General features: G+C 31.6%; 1 protein-coding gene across 1 annotated transcript; it reads right to left on the reverse strand.

Annotated features, from left to right (window-relative positions):
• Window positions 1-2118: 2118 nt before the first annotated feature.
• Window positions 2119-3262, reverse strand: LOC127725308 (uncharacterized). The gene is made up of 2 exons (XM_052232237.1): window positions 2645-3262; window positions 2119-2355 (listed from the first exon to the last, which is right to left on the reverse strand). The coding sequence occupies exons 1-2, from the start codon at window positions 3186-3188 to the stop codon at window positions 2216-2218; spliced, it is 684 nt and encodes a 227-aa protein (XP_052088197.1). The 5' UTR covers window positions 3189-3262; the 3' UTR covers window positions 2119-2215.
• Between the last annotated feature and the right edge of the window lie 22302 nt (window positions 3263-25564).

The raw sequence follows: 25564 nt of genomic DNA on the forward strand, positions 1-25564 counted from the left end.
AACACATAGCTGAGAGGGTGATAGAGCAGATTGTTTCCCCGAGAAAACATTGTTAACTGAGGCGAAGCAAAGGTTGACAATGTCTTTTCGAGGGGTAACAATCTGCTCTATCACCCTCTCAGATATGTGTTATTCAATTTATTATACTGAATGTTCTGTTATTACTGTCTATTAAATTTCAAATTCGAAGTAATAAACATCTATCCGTATTTAATAAAGCACACACTTGATCAAGCGTCTTCGTGAAGGGTAATAGAGTATTTGCCATGGGATAGAGTAAATTATCTCCCTCGTATTAACCAATCAAAATCTGGCATTTTGACATGAAGTATAATAAATATATTTGTGTCATCTAATATGTACGGAGAAGACAACATTGTATTTTAAGTACAGTGTATCTTTGATGAATTAAGTGTTTTTGAAAGTAAATGTATCATACTCCAGATATAGTGTATATACTTACAAACATATAGATAACAATGGTCATCGAAAACACCTAATTAATAGAATCACACCACTTGATATGCTAACGTTTATCCTAATAGGGGTTTTCCACTCACGTAAACTTGATGTCTTTGCCATTAACCACTAGATGATACAATGATGTTTCTGGACAACCCCTTTTCCAAGCCTTAACATTTTCCTCTCTAAGCTCAGACCCAACCAATGTGTATTCATAGATCTAAACCAATCTACCAGGTTCTATAGGTAGATTACCTTAGATGTATTTGGCAAAACTTGTCGAAATTTTGGGTCATTAAGGCTCTTCAAGTTCGTACATTTCGTCTTTATTTTTTTATTCGTGCGTCACTTGTGATTTTATGTATACAAAACGCGAGTCTGGCATATTCAATTATTATCCTGGGGATGGGTTTATTGGATACTTAGAAATGTGTACTTCAGGGATTTGAGTTGTTTAGTGTACGAGTTTCTTCTTACTCAAAGGAGTTAGGTCTGCACCGCTTAAGATGTCAGCTCCAAAAACTGTTATCTATTGATTGTTTTGTCCTCTCTACTATGGACACTATTTAAACTAAATGCTCATTCTCTCTATCTTTCCACATTTGCCGCATCACTTTTGATTTTTACCTGTGTTTTTTTTTATCAGATATCAATTATTAACACTTTAGGATAGATTCTTGAACTAATTTGAACTCGTCAGCGGTCCTGATTTTACAGCTTGATTCAGATTGTGTCAGTCAATTCCTCGCGCTGTTTCCTTTTTTGCTGTCTGGGTACAATAAATTACCTGTTCCTGTTTGTTACTCTTTTGGCAGATCTAGATCTTTTTTTGGCAACATACAATTCCGGTATGGTGGCCTCTTTCTTACTACTCTGTTTGGATCATATTCATTGGAATTCCACAATATGTTTGACTAACAAATCGGAACGGGTCATCAGTCTGCGTTATTTTGCTATTTTGTGCTTTCCACCGATACATATCATAGACGTTTGGCATTTTCCCCTACATTTCCCATGCGTATATTGTCCATATAAAAGGTTCCAAATAACATATACGCCCAAATTTGGTGTTTATAAGAACATGAAGATGTTTTATATATATACAAGCACTTAAAAAGTCATCGGTTGATATTTGGTGTGTGCAGTTTTTATCAAGCTCATACAAATCAATTGTAGAGATGTATTGGCTCGATGTTGTTGATTGGAGCTTGGTTGCATGTTCGTTGTTTTCGGTGGATATAACTGTCGCAATTGAAGATTCAGTGGTCGATCTTTCTTTTCTTGGTTAACTCTTGTAAACGGTCTTTAACATATGATACTCTTTGTCTTTGCCTTAGTGGCCCATGTTATTGTGTAACCTTGGGAGTCCTCCAAGCACAGCGATAGTTTTTGTTGTTTACGTTAAGTATGATGTACCATCGTATTACAATGAGAAATTATACTTGCATTTTAGAACCTTACGGGCCATTGATGCAATACTTTTGCAATTCAGACAAAAAAATATTCAAAATGAAGCACCATGTTTAGATAATATAATGCTCTGACGCTTGTCTTCAAAATCTTCACTTATTGTGAAAAAATAGCATCGATCACAGGTAAAGACTGCAGATTGCTACACGAGTTGTTTTAGTCGCATGCATATGTTAAATTGGCCGTTTATATCTGTAGGTCGTGAATATTATCACAAATTTTTAAAACAACTGAAAAATGTCTTTATAAAGAATTATTTCGTTACGCTGCATATTATTAATTTTTAAAACTTGCCTCTATTCTGATAAAACCTCTCTAAAGCTCTATCGATCTGATGTCTATTGTATCCACTGGCAAGAAGTTCAGAAGCTGCTGCTGGGAAATTGTTCCGTTGTTCATTCATAGTTTGGTTTATGACGACTTCTGCAAAAACAAATTACCAAAATATAATAGTTGTTTACCTTAGACCAATATCATAACTGTATAGAATAAATTGATATGAAATGGAAGAAAAAAAAGTTTCAGAAGTATAGTTAAACAAATGAAAGATGAATAACTGCTTATTTTACATATGTAGGTGTAAACACAAAGACACAGTTTTAAAGCTTAAGTAGTGCTGTACAAAATTCAACAACATTGTGTTGACAGAAACAGACTAAAATTCATTTCTCGAAAATAATGCTAAACTTAGACTGATGCATTATCAACTTACGGCTTATGCCAACGTCTGGCTGTACTTCATCTGCTGGTATGTTTTGTTGGTTTGAAGGTTGTGCTTCACAGTCTAAAGCATCGAAAGTGTTAATTGTACTTTGATATCTGCTTCGATTCGGATGTTTCCGCCGTGAAAAATCCAAAACATGAAATTGTTCCCGGGATAACTTGTTAGATTTACTCACTTTGTTATTTCCTACACAAAATTGATTACTATTTGTTGTTGTGTGTTGTGACTTGGCCTCTACTACGGGTGGTTGCTGTTCCTGAATTTCACTTGAATCAAACGAGGTTAAATGTTTTAAAATTGACAACCCACTTGGGGCTAAGGCGTTTGAATCAATGGGTCCAGATGATGGAAGATGAGAGTGTTCCTCCCTTTGATTAATATTTTCATGAACGGATCTGTCTAAAGAAGCATTACCCGCGTGTATGTCAATACTATGATCTCTATTTTGTCTTCCATTAATTGTCAAGTGGCTGTTGCTGGACTGATAATCCATGTCAGAAACTTCTGTCATAAAATGAGAGCTGCGTACCATTTAGTGCGGGTGAAGTATTTGATGACAGGTGATGTTCTGCAGATATAGAAGATCCAGTTCTATTTGTTCTTACACTAGGACTGACATTTACGTTTTCACTGTTATAGTCACAGATGCAGTCCGCTGGATCAATAACGTCGTGATATAAATTGAGAACACTATTTGGAAGTGATATTATTGCGTTTAGTGTTGATAGAGATGTTTCATATTGTCTTTGATTTAGGATATCGACATGGCTAATTGGAACAGCATATACAGTTATCACTTGGTTTATATTTAAGTTAAAGAAATTTGTTAAATACAACTGCCTAATTTGGATGCTGATATGCAATTCGTAGCCTTCTGTGTCATCAGAAAATACTGATTTATTGCATTTCAATTGCATTATCTACAACAACAAAAAACAATTTCTTATTTTGAATAATCATGAAAAGATATGATTGTTTTATAGCATTTTTTTTTGATATATTGAAACAAATTGCTATTTCGGAAGTTCGCTGCGTCTAGATTAACACTGGAAATTTTTGAAAGATACTATCAAATATCTTAATAAACGCTAGTTTGGGATTCATAAACCAGAAAATATTTGAGTATTACATTGTCAAAATTTATAGCAAACTAAAAATATGGGAAAATCTATGGTTCTTAGTTTCAATCTAGTACTTTAATCTGGTATCATGTAATTGAAATTTATAGCTGTACATAATGTTTAATCATGAGAAATAGAAGGAATTTTTAATGAAATTATAATGGAAACGTCGGAGAGAATAATAAATGCTTTCGAAAAAACAACCTCCGGAGATTTTTTATCTAATTATTGATTTTTGTACGATTTGCCTGCTTAAAATACACTAGCTTTGATTTAACTGTATACACATCTATCTAATGTACTAAATAGAAAATAATAAAGGTGTCATAAGAATGTAAAAAGTACAGAGTAGATTATCAACCAACGAGAATATGTGATACTCGCATGCTTTATTGTATTTTTGTCCCTGCCAAAAAGACAATAAAACGTAATAGCAAAACTATAACCATCATTAATCAATAAATTACTACTAGAATTTAGGAAAGGTATTATCTATTTTTCTACTAATCAATTCTTGACATTCTTTATTTGACACGCTTTCTATGACCCTTCCCGTCGTTACCCGTACCAAAGCAATCGAAAAAACCTATATTTTATGTATTAACAGTGTTGCATTTAACCATGTTTCCTACGAAGTTCACAGATTTTTAAGCAAGCATACAAAATGGACACTGGGTGTGTCAAAATTAATATTTGTGTTAGGATAGAGATACAAAAAGTAAGATAGATTAGAGTTGCCATTTCTTAAAAAAGTTTAAAAGGAGACCTCATTACGAAGTTTTCAGCACCTCTTTTCTTAGACCAATGATCAAAATAAACACGATGTAATTAATGTCCTTGAACGATGTATAATTTTGACGAAAAGCATCGATAAATGCAAGGAATTTAAGAGCATGAGATAAAATGAGACGTTTGTTCTAATACAAATCATATTTCTAATATACTATTTGTTATCATTTCACCCCAATTGAGAGAAGCTGAGATATATTGTAAAAATTACAGCCAACTTATCTAGTATTTGTAACATTTAAGAAAAGATGATCTATTCATTACTATGATATCCAATCTAATAAAGCAATATAAACGTACACATCCATACCTTTTATCAGAAGTCAATGTACACAAACATATAATGATGTGTATTGACACCATTCAAAGTAGGTGCGGTGACACACTAGCTAGTACCTCGTGATACGGAAGTTTGTCAAAAAGTTTAAATATCATATATTTAATAACAAAGTTTAACAAGTCACACTTGCGTAGAAATTAGTTACCACTTCAATCACAGGAAGAACCTTTTCCCTATCCAAACATAGTGTCTTTCCGCCATTTTCTACATAAGGAAATGAATGTAACATGTCAGGAATATGACAGTTGTTTTCCATTCGCTTGATGTGTCTGAGCTTTTGATTTTGCCATTTGATAAAGGGCTCTCCGTTTTGAATTTGTCTTGGAGTATTTTTGTTATTTTACTTTTTGATATTTTTACTGCAATAAAGAGTATTTGTCCATTTATATACATCAACCGTGCGTTAACCTCTAGTTGTTCGGTTATTGTTTAGTTTGATTGATTTTACATTATAATACACCGTAAATCTCTTCAAATTTATTAACGAGAAATATGCGGACAATGACTGGTCGATACCCTAATAAATGGAAAAAAAGACAAAATAAAGAAGCAAGCATCCGTCGGTCAATTGTTTATTTTTTCTAGACAACATCACTATAAGCCGACAACATAATCGAAACCGAAACCGATACCGAATCGAAACTGAAACCAAGGATAGTTGAGTGAGTTGAAATTCTCATCTGTAAATGTCAGTGTGAACTCATCAGTCTATTCATTTACATTGTTCTATATCTGAAAGTATTATATTGATGATTACTTGACACATCCATTCACACAAATGTTGTTAAATAGTGAAGATTAATTTAACCTCTACTGAATATACTAGCACAAGTTACACAAGTTGTATACAGTTTAAGATGTCGATATGACTCTAATGTTATAAACATTTATCATTAAGAATGTTTCGTCGAAGGAACTGTGTAGTTGTTCTACATACAATCTTTTTGCTTAAATCTTATTTTGGCGTTGATCATGGATTATCCAATTTGATAGTTTACGCGTCTCAAGATATATAAGTCATGCGACATTTTTGTCACAAAGGAAGTCAGATTTTAGACTTTTTATTTTTATTTCAGGCATAACCTGATTTAAATCAGTGTATGTAATGATGTCCTCGTACAATATTTTAGCAACTTTAAAGGTTAAACGAAAAAGAAGAAATGAAAAGGCCGCCATTACAACCTGATCAAATTACTTATTCGTACAAAGGAAAATAAAATCATTTTATAAATTTGTATTTTCGTTCGAAGCGTTTTTTCTAGATCTTCCTTCATCAGACATCATACTAAAACATGTGAAAGTCAAGGATTATAAGTACCTGAATTTGAGAAGGTAAAATAGATGAAGGGCTATATCACCAAAAAGGAACTAAAAAGAAATAGTCAAATCTTAAAAAGGAATGATGTTTCACATAAATTACAGGATACACATTTAAATTATTCGAAAATACCAGCGAAATAACTGATAGTTTTCCTGAAATGTAATGCATCCTCATAAAAGCTAGCAGAGTAATCTTCTGATGCCCTTAATATGGTTAAGATATTACTCTGCGTTTCAATAGCTATCTTTGATGATTGATGTGTTAATCAAACTTTAGTGCATGAAAAAGTATTAACAAAAAACTATCTCCAAGGTAAATTCAAAAATGGGGAAGTCATAAAACCTGACAAAATTAAACGCCCGACTATATCAACCAACGAAACGAATGGAAAACAACTGTCATATTCCTGGCTGTCAAGCTATCCACCAAATTTGGCCAATTATGTATCAGGTTTTGAATAAATTATTACATTCCCTTTTGCTGCAGAATGCTAAAATATAAAAGAGGATTGGCAGGAGTTTGAAGAAACAGTTAGATCTGCTGATTGCCCCAAATAGAAAATACAGAAAACCAGGATTTGTTTTATAGTGTTAATGCCTGTCCCAAGTCAGGAGCCTGTAATTCAGTGGTTGTCGTTTGTTGCTGTATATCATATTTGTTTTTCGTTCATTATTTTGTACATAAATCAGGCCGTTAGTTTTCTCGTTTGAATTATTTTACATTTGTCATTTCGAGGACTTTTATAGCTGACTACGCGGTATGGGTTTTACTTATTGTTGAAGACGGTACGGTGGCCTATAACTGTTAACTTCTATGTCATTTGTTTATTGGTGGAGAGTTGTCTCATTGCCAATTATACCTCATCTTCTTATTTTTTTTACATACATACACGTACGTTTTCAATAAGAAATAACCTAAATGTTATAATTTCATCAACACAATGGTTGTAACTACGTCCGTCACACATAAGATATAAAATGTTTTATTTTTGGACACCAGCTAGTAAGATGTCAAAGTTGCCCGAAACGTTAAGTGTTATGGTTACATATTTGCGTAAAAATATTGAAAAAACATTAAACTTTACAATTCAATTATGTTTACAACTAACGCTATAATAGTATCAGCAAGGATTGACATCTATGAAATGATACACATCAATATTTCTTAAGCAGTTGCTTAAAATGCTTTGTCTTTGATGAAATGATATTCCAGAAAAAGATGATGTTTCTGATGACCACTTGGACCCACCGAATTCTGCACTAAAAATGACGATTACTTTTGTAATCGAAGCGAATTCATTTTTTACATTCATTTTTCTAGCGGGACCTTTTTCAGTATCATTAACCATATATAGATAGAAAGAAGGTTGAAACATAGGATAATATTTAGAGATTCTATTAAAATAAATTAGTGCAATTGTGTGTTCAATGTGTAATATAACATCTTACAGATGATTGATTCATGCTTCTATCGAAATAAATCCAGCTAAAATAATTTACTTAAAGTACTATACTTACAGTATATGTTTTCAAACAGGTTCAACCCATCATTTTTTTCTTAAAATGTCCTGTACCAAGTCAGGAAAATGGCCATTGTTATATTATAGTTCGTTTCTGTGTGTGTTACATTTTAATGTTGTGTTTTTGTTGTGTCGTTGTTCTCCTCTTATATTTGATGCGTTTCCCTCAGTTATAGTTTGTAACCCGGATTTGTTTTTATCTCTATCGATTTATGAGTTTCGAACAGCGGTATACTACTGTTGCCTTTATTCCCTTAATATACGAAATATCAAATCCACCTGTTATCAAACTTTATGAATAATCTTTTCTACCTGACGGACTGTATGACACAAATTAATGAAATGACATAATACACTGTGTCGAAACTACCCCGGCAAAAAATGTTTTGACTCAATAGTATCTAATATCCGGTACGGTGACGGACCATCAACAGACAGATAAAAGGTAGGATTTGTGCTTTTCTGTTTGTTATTTTTATGATATTGAAGAATATACATACACATATAACTGTTTTCAATTGTGAGATGTAATATTTTCTACAACCGTTCTAGATTAATGGCGAAATAAGTAAAAAGGCACATTCCAAACATTTTTTGCCGGGGTAGTTTAGACACAGTGAAATATATTGTAAACACCCGATGTCATTGATAAAAAAGATTTATTTCCGGGTCTATTTATTAAACGATTTCCCTGAAAAAGCCTCGGCCATATTAACGGTGAGTAGTTTTTCTATTTTCAATATTATTGTAGGTAGGTATGTTTATTTTTTTCTAGATGTCTAGACACTGGCTGGTCAATTCGAATTTGTGACCTACATGTGTTTCACTGGAAAACGTGTTCAACGAACATTTAAGATTGTTTCGGTATATCATTATACAATGAGGATATGTTATATGATGAGTCATTATTTCAAGTCTATACTACCACTCAGGATGTTGTTTGTTTGAACTAGATAAGTATAAAGGTTAAACGAGGCCATTTATAATTACGATTAGCTTCCTGGTCCATTTGTTATATAATATGGAGAGAAAAAGATCCTTGTCCAAAGAAGTTAAAAAAATGCATATAAGTCATGAACAGGACACAGAAAACCAAGGAGAAAGTCATACAATTTCAATCACAATCAAAAAAAATTACAGAAAATATGAGACAAGCAAGTTTTCATGGAGTTTCCTGAGTATTTTGAAATATTCATTGTACTTAATTATCTGTTCCATGCAGTTTTCACAGTAAAAAACAAAAAAGATAATCTCTTATATCCATATCTTTGGTAATTACAAATCGAGCAATCATCATAACACCAAAGGGTCATTAGCTACGATTTCGACAAAATAATAAAGTAAGATTGTTTTGTTGTTGCAAACATTTATAAACGCGGACTAAAAAGTAATATTTCACTATTAGCAATCAGTTTTGGTTTAATTTCGTCAAAATAAGATAAACACATCACTGATGTATTATTGACTTGTAATAATTCAACTCATTTAAATCTATATTCATTCAACCTTTAGTTTGACCTTTTTGTGCATGTATTCAACATATGTTAGTCAGAATGTTCATTCATTAATAAGAAAAGTATGTCAACATTGAAAGTAAAACAAGATAATTATTAGGAATAATCATTTCGTTGACTGATCTGGCCCACAAAAAATCATTCCAAAACAGGTAAAACGATTATGTATATAGATATATGTGTGTTTAACCTATAGCATACAATCAAACAGACCTAGAAAAATCGGATTGCACGTGTTTGATATCTATTTATATTTATATTTATGTTTATGTATGGTTATATGATCGCCGGCAGTCTTCGGAGTCTATCTCGATGGATAATGAGATGGTGTCCGGTCTGAAATGCATACAAAATGCTGACACATTATAGCAAGTCATTGTTAATTGTTTCTTTTGGACTCTTTGTAATTTTGATATCCATTTTAGTATGTCTAAGATATTAGAATTTGAATCAAATTGGAGAACATGAATTTGACAGCCAATGTCCCTTTAAACACATTTTTCATCCGATTTTTGTTATGTTAACTTGACCAATGCACTTATATATATATAAAGATTTAATCTATTTGATGTGTAAATTGAAAACAATTCTTCAATACACCAAATGTATTTACTTCAGAGTTAAACGATTCAGTCGATAAAAAATAATCTCTGTACAAATATTTTGTAACATGCGTTTTTTTATTATATATAATTACATATACAAGGCGCGGAATTCGTGAATAATTACAATAGAGATAACCTTATGCTATAACAGCCATAATACAAGGAAAATTGCAAATGCTTAAAGAAAATAGTCAAAAGATTTGAACAATGTCTATGAATCATTTGCTAAAATATTTCATAAGGATTTACAGTTTCTTGTATTATTACAAATAACAAATCCAAAACGTTTTCAAGGGGTCTCATTGTTGACAGTTAGTGTCTGATTGAAAATCACACCATATCTCCCCATTGAAACCTTTTTCGTACATCTAGATTATTTTATTTTAAATGATGGAAAAAGGAATAACGCAATGTTTGTTTGAAATTGACAAATATAATAATTCATCCTGTTATCTAAGCACATATACTGTAATTCCCACACAGTTCTTGTATGAACTGTGATATTGTCGCCCTTACCGAAAGAAAATTAATATGCATTTAAGAACTGAATGCTTCTTTTTGTAATTTTATTGGGGTGTAAAAGTGTTGACCGAAGCACATTTTGTATGAAGCGCGGAAGCGTTTCATTCTAAAAATATGTGCACGATCAACACTTTTACACCCCCAATAAAATTACAAAAAGGAACATTCATTCCTTATAATTACATTTTCATGCTAATAACACCACGAAAAAAAGTTTTATCAAGTTTTTCTTTTATCTCCCTGTGCACTTGTTTGTGGAAGCACGTGTCATCACGAATGTAACATTTCATATTGATATGAAGGTTAATTTTTAAATGACACGCGATTGTTGTTAGCCAATCAAACTAACGGATTCTCGTTAAACATACATATAATGTAATTATACCTATATAGTAATAATAATAATAATAATAATAATAATAATAATAATAATAATAATAATAATTAACTCAACTTAATGTAGCTATCAATCTTACATAGTGTAAACATTTGAAAGAAAGTTTTTTTTAACAATATTGTAATGAAATCCTCCACTTTTAATCAACTCAGACCATGATAATCAAAAACGCTATATAACACGTACATAAAATACAAAAGATGAAATATATCTACATAGGTTCTTTAAGAGTTCGCCATTTATTAGCCCTTGTACTTGCTTTATGAAATGTTTAACAAAAAACATGCACCAACTTTTTGAGGGGTCCGTATGTGGTCTGTTATAAGGTTAAACGCCCCTATCTAATTTCCCATGGAGTTCGGTATTTTTGTTATTTTACTTTTTATCCAACAAACAACTGTTTCAAGTGGCAGTCCAAATTTTCCGCCCCTTTATCCATATTGTCACATCTTGCAGAACTTACTTATTGTATCAATTGAAGATAGTTTTTCGTCTTGACCATTCTCTGACTTCATAAATATTTTTGAAGGGCAAATTCATTAGAGAACCGTCAAAAAGTTATTCGTTCGTTGTTGTCTTTTTTGAAAGAAACGATTTGGGTGTAAAGCATCGAAATGCATTTAACGCAGGTTTTTCGAATGTAATTTAATGTAGTGTGTATTTTCCAACTTATTATGTTGTCATCATTTTAATTAAACGAAAAAAAAACAAACTAGTACACACTATTACAACATATAACCAATCTACATAATGGTAAATAGCCTACCTTCAATAGTTATAAGAGAATTCAATCGTTTGTGCGGTGTCACTTACTGACCGTGTCTATTTAAAATTTGGTGTGTACAAGAGTTATTGTTTTTACAATGACCGATAAAAGACGGATTCTGTTAACATTCAAAGTGTATACTTTGTAGTCATGATTTTTCAAGTATCAGATAGTCGGTAGGTTATAAATATTGCACAGTCCATCAGTGACCAAATATGGTATATACAAGGTTAGAAAATTTTCGAGATAATTCTAGAATATTTTAAGATTTTTTTTATATACCACATTAGGTCACAGTTTGTGTAATGTTCCATATGATAATCACTGGCAGCAGTGTTTAAAACCGGATTCTCAACTACAATTGTTGTTAGGAACAGTATTTTCAATTTCCGTTTTTAAGTTTCTTTCTGGAGTTTCTATAATTAAATTGTCAAGTAGGAAAGGTTTATTAGTACAAAAATATCCGAAATATTTTATGCCAATTACGGATAAGACAAAAATATTTGTTTAACATTTTAGAAACAGTAAATTTACAGAAAATAAACATATCAATGATAACTGATAATATTGCATGTCAATAACAGTCAAATTTACTTTACATACATATTTCGTCTGAGAAGTATAAAATAGTAATAACAGAAATACTGGACATCAAGGTAAACTAGAAAAGCTGACAAAACCAATCACTCGACTATATCAATACATGGAACGACTGAAAAACAACTGTCATATTCCTCACTTGGACAATGCTGGAATGTGATCACCTTTGGCGGTACCCGTAAAATATTCTGTCAGTTATCTACGCAAAAGTATGATCTTTGCAATATGCAATATGTCTAAATGAGTCTAAATCGGAGTTAGAAGTTTTTCAGATTTATTTCTACGACGATATACATTAGGCGAGGTTTTTATTTCTCAAAATACTAAGCAGTGATTATTCATGCATTTTCCTAAGAATGTTTTCCGGAATAAAATTGAGAATGAAAACGGGGAATGTGTCAAAGAGACAACAACTCGACCAAAGAGCAGAAAACAGTATTTCTTTTCATCTGTTGCTATGCATGCTTTTTTGTACACATTTGTATCCTCCACTATCCTGCATTTCATGTTGCACAATATCTCTTGTGCAAAATTTATCTATTTTTCAGTTCTTACTTGGCCAAGTATCTCCCCCCCTTCCCGGAGAGTCAAATGGTCGTCCCCTAACGTTCATTTTGAACTCTATTTAAATTGATGGGGTTGTTCATCTATTTGTTGGTTGGTTGTTGTCTCGTTCAAAACTGTTTGTGAGAGTGTGTGTGTATTAATTGTTCCACTGGAATTGACACGGGATTTCACCTGTTTGCTCGCGTTCACATTTGACCTTCACACAAAATTTATTTTTTCCATCTCATAGTAATTTTTTTCCATACATTGTTGCATCCTTGTTAGGAATATCTTTATGATCAACGTTGACAATTTGATGACCGCATATTCAATAATATACATGTATAAAAATGATTAAGAATTTTGTCGTTACATTTAGAGTATCATACTTCAAGAAATTCTTTAAAATGTTAATCATGGTTTAAACATTTAAAAAGCATGCATGAACAATTTCCGCGCAAATGTGTTTAATCGTTGTTAACATGAGCAACGTTTTGGACGTAAGTTTATTCTAACCTATTTTTCTTTATTTTCAGATATTACATGCACGTTTTATTTTCGATATGCTTAAATTAAATTTTTAAAAATACCTTTGATTTGGAAGATAATGCGGTTTTATTGGATAAACATAGACTCTTAGTGTTATCGTGGGAATGCAATACATGCTCCCTTTACGTTCATTCGTACCTTTCTTCAAAATATAAGAAAGCTCCAGTAAACGAATTTGGTAATTGTCTTATTTTGCTGAGGATATACATATACATCTCCCCGTATTGAACTGCTAATTCCCAGGGGCTTATTTCCTACAAATTCGACATGGATATTCCTTAACTAATTATTCAATGACTTTATTTATGTGAATTTCATTTTTAACACGATGCAAAATGTAATTCTTTCTTTTTCTTTTTTTAATTTTTTTTATAAAATGATTATTATTGCAATTCTATCGTCATTTGCCATTACACAAATACACAAGCGCGATCTGTCAGTATTATCAATTTTTATAATTTGTTTTTAATTCTTACAAGTTAAAAAAAAGTATTTAAGAAAAATTAGAAAATCTGGAAACTTTCGTCATTTGCAAATTGACAGTCAGAAAATTGATTATTTAAATGACAAGAGAGAAGGTAGGCTGTTCAATACACAAATAATCGACATAAAACATCAATTAAAAGCTATTTTAAATTATTTTTTTCGGATTGCATACTTTTCATTTAAATCAAGTATAACAAAAATACACAAAACAAAGGGTTTGTGTTTCTTATGTTAATGTACTCATTCATGGATGTGACCAGTTTTGGGAACTTTCATTGATAACTGCAAATCAGAATAGGAAAATTGTTCGGCATTTTTGTTACTTTACTTTTCACGGACATCAACAATGTTTGCCACAATATGTGCGCCTTGTATTTTTACAGAGATCAAATAAAAATTCCAGCCATTGTGGGATATTCTTTATAATTAAATTTACCCGTATAAAGTATAAAAAAGGTAAACAGTTAATGTGAAGTTGATCATCGATCGTCCATACATATTTCTATGTGAAAACTTTCTATAATTTCCATGCATGCAAAAGAGTACATTCGATATAAATACATCGACAAATCCATTTTTCCATAATCAAAATTGAAGAGGGGACACTGAAATCATACCACGTGATCTGAAAAGTTTTGCACACAGCATATAAGCTGTCGGACCTCCTCTTCAGGATTGGTTTGTCATGTGATCCCTTTGTTTGGTTTAAGTCGAGTAGGTTTTGTTAAATCGTTTGAATTCCAGATATTTTGCATTGGAATAACTCTGCAGAAATCATTTTGGTCAGTATTTTCATCATGTGAATCAAAATGTGTTCTGTTGAACTACTTCACCGTGAAAGTATACTTTAGTCTTAGATACATGATTGTTTTTTATTATAGTTGTTATTGGCTTTGAACTAGCTGTCAGTAATTGCAAGTACTATCAGATCTGTACTTAGTGTCTTTTTGTTGTTAGGGGTGAGGGATGGATATATACTCTGTCACGTCCTGTCTGTGTTTTTTGTTTTGTTTTATGATTTTCCTTGTATCGATCTGATGAGTTAAGCCTTTTTCAACTGATTTTTATGGTTTCTTCTTATGTTGTGCTGTTACACTACTGTCCCAGGTTAGGGGGAGGGTTGAGCGCTCACAAACATGTTAAGCCCGCCACATTCTTTATGTGCTTGTCCAAAGTCTGGAGCCTGTAGTTCAGTGGTTGTCGTTGGTTCATGTCTGTCATATTTGTTTTTCGTAAATTGTTTTAGTTATAAATTAGGCCGTTAGTTTTCTCAATTGATTTTTTTCATATTTTTCATGTCGGGGCCTTTTATAACCGACTATGAGGTATGGGTTTTTCTCATTGTTGAAGGCCGAATAGTTGCCTATGATTACTTACATCCACTTCATTTGAACTTTGGTGAATAGCTGTCTCATTAGCAATCATACCACATCTCCTTATTTTCATATTCATTTAGTAGTGGTACTTATCGCCTTAATTAAATAATGATCGATAAAACTCAGTTTAAAGTCCACGAGTAACAGTTCTCAATTAGTAAAAAAAACGAATCGACTTTTAACAACGTTTAAAAGTAACAATTTCCAAAAAATAAGGAGCTTGACAAGCATAACAAAGCAATGTCGTGAGTTATATGACATGTTCGATATATAAATACATATTACATATTTTGCAAAAATGTAGAAAATGATTTGTGTATCCCTTAGTGTTATTTCTATACAATATCAGTTGCAAAAAATATGTTTTCGTTGCATTAAGTCAGGACAAGGACTGCTTAACCAATCTGCAGCAGACTATGAATGAGAACTATTTTGGTTCGTCTCAGAATAGCAAGTCTTTCTGTCAACTTTCCGTATTAGTTTAGCTATCGAATGTCGGAGTATGGACATGGGTATTTATTATTTGAGACAGTTTTCATAGGTTATATTTTAGAGCAATTGCACTGGTTATGGAGGGAATTCATTTTTCTTTAATGGGGAAAAACTATTTACGGATCAAAAGACTTGTCTCATGAGAAAAAACTTGTGACCGGCATATCATTCATTACCTAGGATATCATGAGCAAAATGTATTCCAGAGTATTGAGTTTACTGAAACATTAATTCGTAAAAAGGGGAAAAATACCGATTAGAAAATTAAAATCATAAATAGAAAGACGCAAAAAACCCTTATCCAAAGAACAGACTCGAAGCAGTAAAAATACAATTTATTGAAAAGTAAACAATTAGGAAAACGAAACTTGGAGGTGAAAAGTAAAATCACAAAAATACTGAACTCCGAGGAAAATTCAAAAAGGAAAGTCCCTAATCAAATGGCAAAATCGAATGCTCAAACACATCAAACGAATGGATAACAACTGTCATATTCCTGACTTGGTACAGGCATTTTCTTATGTAGAAAATGGTGGATTAAAGCTGGTTTTAAAGCTAGATAAACCTCTCACTTGTATGACAGTCGCATCAAATTCCATTATAGTGAATTTCAGCCCCACTAAATAGTTGGTAGTTCCTTGTCTCCTGCTAGAAAAAATGCGGCAATTTATCGAACATATAATTAACTCCTCTGTGTACAAACGCATATCATTACATGGTTCTGCAGAAAACTTTGATTGTTATTTCACATTTGCTCATAAAACACACATTGTTAAAACACTTTCATTTATTCAATGTATTTTTGACTTTATATATACTCACTTAGCTATATGTTATAATATACACTGAATAAGTTCCTAATTGCCTCACTCTGTCCACTAAAATCTAGCATACAAAACGCTTTTTTACTTTGATGTTTGTGTAAACAACCATGTGTCTTTACTGTCTAATATCTAAAATAGTACACACGACACATAACCTGTACCCTGATTGTCCAATGATATTGGAGAGATCAACAAGTAGCCACGAGAAAGAATTTGGCAAAGTGTCAAATTCATTAACAACTTATGAGTTAGAATGTCCCTTTGGTATCTTTCGACCCTCTTTTACAAATGTAAAAATAAAAATAATGTCTCCGTAATTTGACGTCATTAAAAAAGAGGGGCGTTTTTGTCAGCTGTACTATTTTGTAGAACTGGAAAAGAGCGGAGAGACATTTGTGCATACTTATTCTATATTCACCTTGACCTGACAGATTAATCTGGTAATGTTGCGATTATCGCGCCTGAAACCAATGTCTCTCATATTGAGAAATCTGATAAAATATTTACTTTTTAGTGAAAACAAAACAATAGAAATTTCTACAGACGAAACAGACAGGGTTTGAAATGTCACATTTGTGGTAGATATCTTTCCAAGCCAACCATCATTGCGATCAAAATATGATAACAAAATCACAAAATGAAGCCAACCTTTTCAAAAGTATATGATGCTTCTACCTCTGCAAGTGAGCTACAATCCCCGAACTGATAATACTGCCATGTATTTGATGCGCAAACTGAATAAGTATGACAAAAATCCCAAACTCCAAGGGGGAGGGTTTCTCACCCAATTTTGTTAATATAACGGAACTGTAAACAACTGTCATACAAATGGGAGGTTTAGCTAGCGATATAACTAGGTTTTACTCACTATTTTCTTCGCAAAATATCTGTTCAAAGTCAGGAATATGACAGTTGTTTTTCACCCGTTCCGTTGGTGATAACGTTCGATTTTTTTGATATTAATAAGTATTGTAATTTTCATTGTTATTAATAAATGTAATGTCAGTATTACAAGTTTAATCTTGAATCAATCCTAATCCTATCTTATTTTTGGGAAATATTTTCACAAATTCAAATGTGACGTCACTTTGTGTGTTTTTTTAGAATTTCAAATGTGACGTCACTTTGTGCGTTTCGGCTGTGTATTTTTATGTGTTGGATTAAGTTGTTTTATGTAATGTATCCGTTTTTATTCTGTAGTTAGTCCCCACTTCGGTTTTATCATGTATATCTATTATATAGTCATTTTATAAAATTTACTGTTTGCAAAATTATAAATTATTCTAAATAATAAGGATGTTCTTGTCCCAGGCAGAAAACCCTGGCCGTGTTGGGCGCAACTTTTTGGAAGTTTTGGTCCTCGGTGCTCTTCAGCTTTGTACTTGTTTTGGTTTTCAAACTTTTTTCATCTGAGCGTCACTGGTTAGTCTTGTGTGGACGATACGCACGTCTGGCGTATTGGATTTTAAACCTGGTGCCTTTTGTTATCTATTATTCGTGTGTTTCTTTGTCCTATATGTTGTCCCATTTATTTGTATTGTAATCCTGTCATGTAATGTTGTCATTTTAATGTTATATTTAACATTGCCATAAAAGCGGGAGGTTTGGCATGCCACAAAAGCAGGTTCAACCCACCTTTTGTTTTCTTAAAATGTCCTGTATCAAGTCAGGATAATGGCCATTGTTATATTATAGTTCGTTTCTGTGTGTGTTACATTTTAATGTTGTGTTTTTGTTGTGTCGTTGTTCTCCTCTTATATTTGATGCGTTTCCCTCAGTTTTAGTTTGTAACCCGGATTTGTTTTTATCTCTATCGATTTATGAGTTTCGAACAGCGGTATACTACTGTTGCCTTTATTTATTCTCATAAACCAAAGTACAATGGTGTAGAGAAAAATACAAATAAATTAACATACATAGTATAAAATTTTAGTACAAATATTAAGTTGAGACATAAAGATGTTACCCAGGAGATTCTAGGTATTTAATGATTATTCGTATAAATTTGCGCAGCTTGTTTAGTTCAGACGGGTTATTGCTATTCATAAGACCTTGAAATTTCAGAATATTTGATCTGTTTACAAAATGATGCAGCGTTTGTCTACTTTCGTCTATTGCCTAACATTTTAAAACACAATGAAACTCGTCGCCGATATCACCGGAATTACATAAAGTACAAATACTATTTTCTCTCTGAATAGTTTGCCATCTACCAATTTCAATAGGAATTTTTGTGTTCAAAGTTCTAAATCTACAAAAAGAAGCAATATTTTTGTCATCAAGAATATCAAAGTAGGTTTCGAAATTTAGAGTGTTTTTGAATAACTTATAATTTAAAGCTTTTTTAGAGTTCTGTAGAGTAGCATACCATGTCTGTTCTGAACTGGTCAGTTAATCTTAATTTAACAGTATCATACAACCAGTTATTACGTATAAAATATTTAGTGTTCCGTATATTTGATAGTCCACAATTATCAAGTATAAATATTACATTCTTACACCAAGCTATGTTTCCATTGTAACTACCAGTAACAAGGTTGTATATAATAACAGGAAGTTTCTTTTCTTCTCTAGTTACAAGCTTTGCCTAATAATTAAAAGTTCGTAATTTGATAAAAATATCCACTGTGAATCGACCAAGTTCCCCATATATCATGTAGTCAGGAGTGGATTTTTTTTAGATTAAACAGTAGTTTACAAATTTAAGATGAACACGTTCTATAACAGAGGTGTTACCCATTTACAAGACTTCACATCCGAATAATAATATTGGCTTAACTAGTTTGTCAAATAATTCTAGTTGATATTTACTGTTCAAATTATTATGTAATCTCTTTTTTTGAACATCGTACATAACCCTTGTTGCTTTCTCAGCTTGTGCCTTTTTGGCTTTGGTGAAACTTCCTTTTCTTGAAAATAATACACCAAGATATGTAAATTCTTCAACAACATCTAACACAATATCAGCATATTTAAAATTAACATTCTGTAGTGGTGTACCTTTAGAAAAAAAATACTATTTTGCTTTTTTGGACATTGACTTTCAATTTCCATTTATCACAATATTCCTTTAAATCGTCTAATTGTTTTTGTAGATCAGCTTGTGTTTCTGACATAAGTACAGTGTCGTCTACGTACAGTACAACAAACATGTTTAAATATACATTTAGCTCGCTATCTATTTTATCTGATAAATATTTCAAACCATTTATATTTTTGTTCTGAAAAATGCTTTCCAAATCATTTATATAAATAGAGAAAAAGTATAGGAGATACACTTTCTCCCTGTCGTACACCTACATTACATGGAAAGTAATCTGAATATTCACCATCACTGAAAATTCGTGATTTGACATTTTTATACATATTGAATATAGTATTATACATCTTCCCATTTACTGTATGTAAAATGAGTTTTGACCAAAGACCAGATCTCCAAACTGTATCGAATACTTTAGCAAAATCAAAAAAAGCAATGTCTCAGTAGTTCAAATAAGACATGCAGAGTAAATATGCTGTCTGGAATAGCACTTTCTGAAAAGCAAACTGGTTTTCATTTAACATAATATTCTACTAAAAAAGTACTAAGTCTTAAATTCAAAATTGACTTGAAAAGTTTAGCCATACAGCTTGATATAGTTATTAGTCTGTGGTTTTGAGGATATGACTGATCACCTTTGTTTTTATAAAAAGGTATAACATTACCAACTAGCCAAAGTTCAGGCACTTTCCCGGTACCAAATACAATAGTGTACAGTTTTACATAGATTGGCATGAAAATCTGGGTGGTACTCTTAATATATTCATTTATAATGAAGTCATCACCACAAGCTTTGCCATTTTTAAGGTTTTTAATGCATTTGAAATTTCATTATCCGTAATAGGACTGTTTAACAGTGCATTAAGGTCGTTATTCTCATCTGGAATAGTTTTTACACCAGCGTCAGAATCTGACGAATTTAATTTTTTGAAAAATTCAAAAAGTATATCAACAGGAATATTAGTCCTTTTTTTTCTCTTTATACGAGTTCAATATCTTCCAAAATTCTTTAGAACTACTTTTCTTTTAAAAACATTCATCTTTTTTCTTATGGTTTTTTATGCTTATTTATTGAAATGTTCATTTTCCTCTTATATTCACGTTCTGTATTCTTTATCTATCTTTTTAAACATGTTTTATGGTATTCATATCTCTTTTTGCTACTTGAAAGCACCGTCTTTTTTCACAACATATTTGGTAAAACCAAGGTTTAATAACTTTTCTTTGACATTTCTTTTCATGTCGTTTGTAACTAAATGATCCAAACACCTTTTCGGCTGAATCCAGTATTAAACCATTTACAGATTCAACTATTTTATTAATATTTTCTTGAGCCAGTATACTGGTATTAAACATAGTTAAATCATTATTTAATTGATTGATTTTTTTTCCCATCGATATTTCTCAGAAATTCGGCTTCTATTTTATGATCCCATTTTTTGAAGCCCTTTCTTTCATGACATGCCAAATTGTTTATTAAAATGTCATCACGTTCATCGACATTATTATTCGAGTTGAAGACTAGCTTACAGTTCAGAGGCGAATGAACATCGGAAAAAAAAGAACAGAAAAATCAAGTACAGACATATTTACAACACATGATAACAAAGTATATGTACATATAAAATAATCAACCACACTAGTAAATAAGCCTTGTTTGTCGCCATCAACCCTACCATTTAAAACAGATTGTTTATGAAACTTGTGTAGATTGTTTGAAAAATCAATATTAAAATCATCTGATGTGTCCTGATTGGTTTTTGTTATTTCAAAGAAGTCTAAATTGGCAGCAGTTCTGCTCTTAAAATCTCCTGTAAGCAAAATAGAATCATGGTTAGGTGAAAAACCGATGGTATGTACATTGTACCAACCATAACATCTTGTTCTGTTTTTAAATAATTGGCTAAAATTTAACCCAAAATACTAATATCAACATTATTAAAATCGTCAGTTTTTGTTTAAATGTTTAATTAGTTCTATAAATTCAGGATATTGCATTCTGTTCTTAATCCCACAACAATTAAGCAACAAAATATTTACGTCTAATTAACAGTTAACATTTTCAAACATATTGTTGTCATAACTTGCGTTTTTGCTATTTAAACACCCTTGTTTCTTCATACAATTAGAATTTGATGGTTTCCTAATTTGCTTCTCTATATAAGTGGATTCTCCGTGGTTTTTGTTTTATTGATTACGGCCTGGTGTCTATTTGATTACAAAAGAGTAAATACGGATACAAACGATCCGAAGGTGTCCATCCAATAGTTATGAAAGAAACAGATCTATATGAAGCTTCATGCCCAACCAAATAACTCTGGTTTACCAAGGAGGCAATTATCAAAGGGAGCGGAATGTCCATCTAATTAGAACACATAAAAGTAATTTAGAGATTTAGCAAAATAGAGAGGGTGTAAGTAAGTTAGTAAGTAAGTAAATTTTTATTATAGTGACATGTGTAATAACAGTTTAACAAACTACAAATATATTACATAAACAATAAAATACACCCGACCCATTGGGTCTATAAGTCACTTTCAAAATAATAAAACATATTTCTTTTATCACGGATTTCAAACAAAATAATGAAAAAGATTTAGCTAAATTCAAAAAAATTAATTCATAATGAAAAAATGAAAAATAAATAAAAATGAAATAATTTAAAGACTAAGTCAATGTCCTGTTAAACAAATAATAAATTAATAATTATAATAAAGAATCGGAAAATATTCAGATCGACTATGCAGTAACCTTTTTACATTTTAATACAACAGGTAAACACACTCTTTACTGTCAACTAAATTATCAAAATTGAAATTGTAATATACTGTTTATCAAGCTTTTCATGTGTATAACTCTCCACGCCCATGTCGGAACGCTTTCACTGTATGCTTTGCCAGCTTTCTAGGATTGTTTGTCATTAAAAAGAACATCTTTTCATCGTTGGTCATATTTAGTAATTCATTGTTAGAAAAGATATTATTAAAAGTACTTTATCTCAAGTCATTGTATAAGGAGCAGTGGAGAATAAAGTGACACTCGTCCTCCGTGGAGTTGCTATTACAAAACTTACATAAGCGTTCATTTGGTTGCTCGCCGTTATATCTTCCCGTCTCTAGCCTCAAAGGAAGAATTCAACATCTCAGTTGTGTTAGGAAAGATCGTTCAGTTTTGTTCAAATTTAATTCAACATAAGTTTCTATTCCAAAATTAGCCTTTAGTTTCACATAAGTGTATTTAGACACAACAGACGGACTCAAACTAAAATGACGAATAATTCTCATAGGAAAATAGTTCCCCCGTCTTCCCTTCTAATCTAACTCAGAAAAGTTTTAGTAAAGAATGTCACATTGTCAGCTGATGATGGACAAATACAAAGAGAATTAAAAGGAAATATAAAAGTAATGAAATTTTTCAGGGAAGGTTGAGAATTGACAACAAGGTAATAAATTGGCAAACAGATGGCAGAATGTTGTTTTGTGAGAATTTGAAAAAAAAACCAACTACTACTTATTCACTTTGGGAAATATCTGAGAGTTTCATCAATGTTAGAACTGCTTGATTCTTTCAGATAAAGTTATGTTCAACATTTAGCTAGCGGCCTGTGTAAAAACCCCAAATAGTAGTGGCATTTGGTAAAGCAGATGCGTTCATTTCAACAAATTATATTTTGCTTTTGCTTTTGAAGTTCATTTGTAAGTAGGGAATCTGTATCATGGGTGGATACCCGTATTCTTTTTTTCCAATAACAATGCAATGTTTTAACAAAAAATCAATTTATAGCTTACTTGTGAGCAGCATCCCTCAATCGAGGAAATCATGATAGGAAATACAAGCTCTGGAATATCGTACCAACTAGGAGATATATACTCCATATGTAGGCGATCTGGAATGTTGCTACATAGAAATGGAAATTTTACAATTGGGAAGCTGAAGTCATCGCTTTTGTCGTAAAGTGTTGTTCTCAAACAATCCTAATTGTTAATTTCTAGATATATAGCGGAAAGTAAAGTTAGAGGATAATGATAGCTTGTTTTTATTCTTCCTGTATGAAGTGAGCCTTCAAACATGCCTTTTATCTTAAACATCCACATAGTTTCGAAAAAAAATATATAAGGTTATTCATGAAAGATATGTTATGACAACTGATATCGGTATCGTATGTATATTTCCCAATTAAGGAGTCATCTTTATATTTTTTTAATCCTGCTGAACTATTCAAATTTCGAAAATAAAAATAATCTCACAGTTAACAATTGACATAGACATTAGAGTTCATCAATTTCTATAAGACAAGAAAACTACTAGGAAACGCTTATCCGTTAACACGCTAAATACAGTTTCTAGAAGAAAAAAAAATATAAAAATAAGTAGGTGCGATATGATTGCCAATGTGACAAATACAGAAACCAAATGATGTAGATGAAAGCAAGGTCACCGTATGGGTTTCAACAATGCACAAAACCCATTCCGTATTGTAAGCTGTAAAAGGGCCTAACATTAAAGTATGTAAAACAATTCATGGTGTATGCACAAAGCAATAAACGGAAAACAAATAAGATATGAAGCAACCAACAACAAATATTGAATTACTGGCTCCTGACTTGTAGCAGGCACATACATATTATGGTGGGGAGCGAGCACTTAATCCTCATCTAACCTAGGACAGTTGTGTAACAGAAGAATTTAATAAACTGTAAACATCAATTGAAAATTTTTTACCTCAGAACGACACACTACACAAGAAAACCAACTATAGTAATGACCATATGTATGCGTGACTTACAATTGTTACTATATATTCCATAGAAAACTACGTTTCTTCCAAAAAATATTGTGGGGTCATTTCTGATTGGAACTAATAGAAGTAGAATTGTGCTAGGTTTATTGTTGTTGTTTATATTGTGGTTACTAAGCGTTTTTTATGATATAAACACGTCAAGTATTATCCTTGTCCTGACATTTTCTTTGTATTTATACCAAGTTTAAATGTTATACACGTTCACATCAGGATAAGACAAATACAACAAATGACAAAGTAATGACAACAAAACAAAAACTATTCAGACATGTTTGAGTCTTTCAAGGGCTGGATTGTTCAAATCTAACCATAAATGACTTCAAATTATTATTTGTAATACAATGTGATTTTAACTGATAAAGCAAAATATTGTACGTGATGATTCTTTCTGTCCGTACACTGTATCAAAAAGACTATAGACCTATAGTACCGATATAAGTTTACTCGTAAAAACTGAAATTTATTACAACTAATAGATATATCATGATTCCCAGACAAAAACCAGCCTTTGAATTCAACGTCAATACAAACACTGCACGGGTCCATCTTATTATTTTACGAATAAGATAGAATGAAGTTAGGTTAAAAATGATGGTAGAAATATTTCAAAACTCAGATTTCATTAATAATTTTGCAGTAGCGTATTCTTTAAATGACTTGGAAAAAATTATTAGTAATTGCAGTTATGTTCTTTAGAAAGATAAAATTAACTAACACGTCAATGGAAGTTTAAACGTTAAAGTGTCTTATGGTAAATTGCATTTTCAAGCTGATCATGTTGTTATCATTGCAATAAATCCATAACGAAAGTTACAATATTTGATCATTTAAAGTCAGATGTGTCTACCTAACAAAATTACGTACGTAAGGCATGAAGTGCTTCTTGATTCAATTAGTGAGTACTTTGTGATTTAAAGATTATCGTAATGTAGGATCTTTGCTGAGTATTTGTATTTTAAGACAGACAGACAGATACCATAAACATATTAATATATATATAACAGCCGGAGTCTGAGCTTGTTTTGCTATATGTATAAAAACAAGATTGACGAAAAAGGTCATTTATTCAAAATCATAACATACAAAAAAAAATTACAATTTGCAAATAAAACATTTCACATAAAAGTTCATAATTAATATGCAATTATAATAAATAATTAATACGAAATTACATATACTAAAATCATATCAATTGAATAAATGACAAAGAATAGCAAAGGTGGGGAGAAAAATCTACCCAACTAAAAAAACCTATTTACAAAACTACTTGTAAAGGCAAATTAAAGTTAGGTTTGCGGGT

Source organism: Mytilus californianus, unplaced genomic scaffold, assembly GCF_021869535.1.
Source record: "Mytilus californianus isolate M0D057914Y unplaced genomic scaffold, xbMytCali1.0.p SCAF_15, whole genome shotgun sequence".
Lineage (NCBI taxonomy): Eukaryota > Metazoa > Mollusca > Bivalvia > Mytilida > Mytilidae > Mytilus > Mytilus californianus.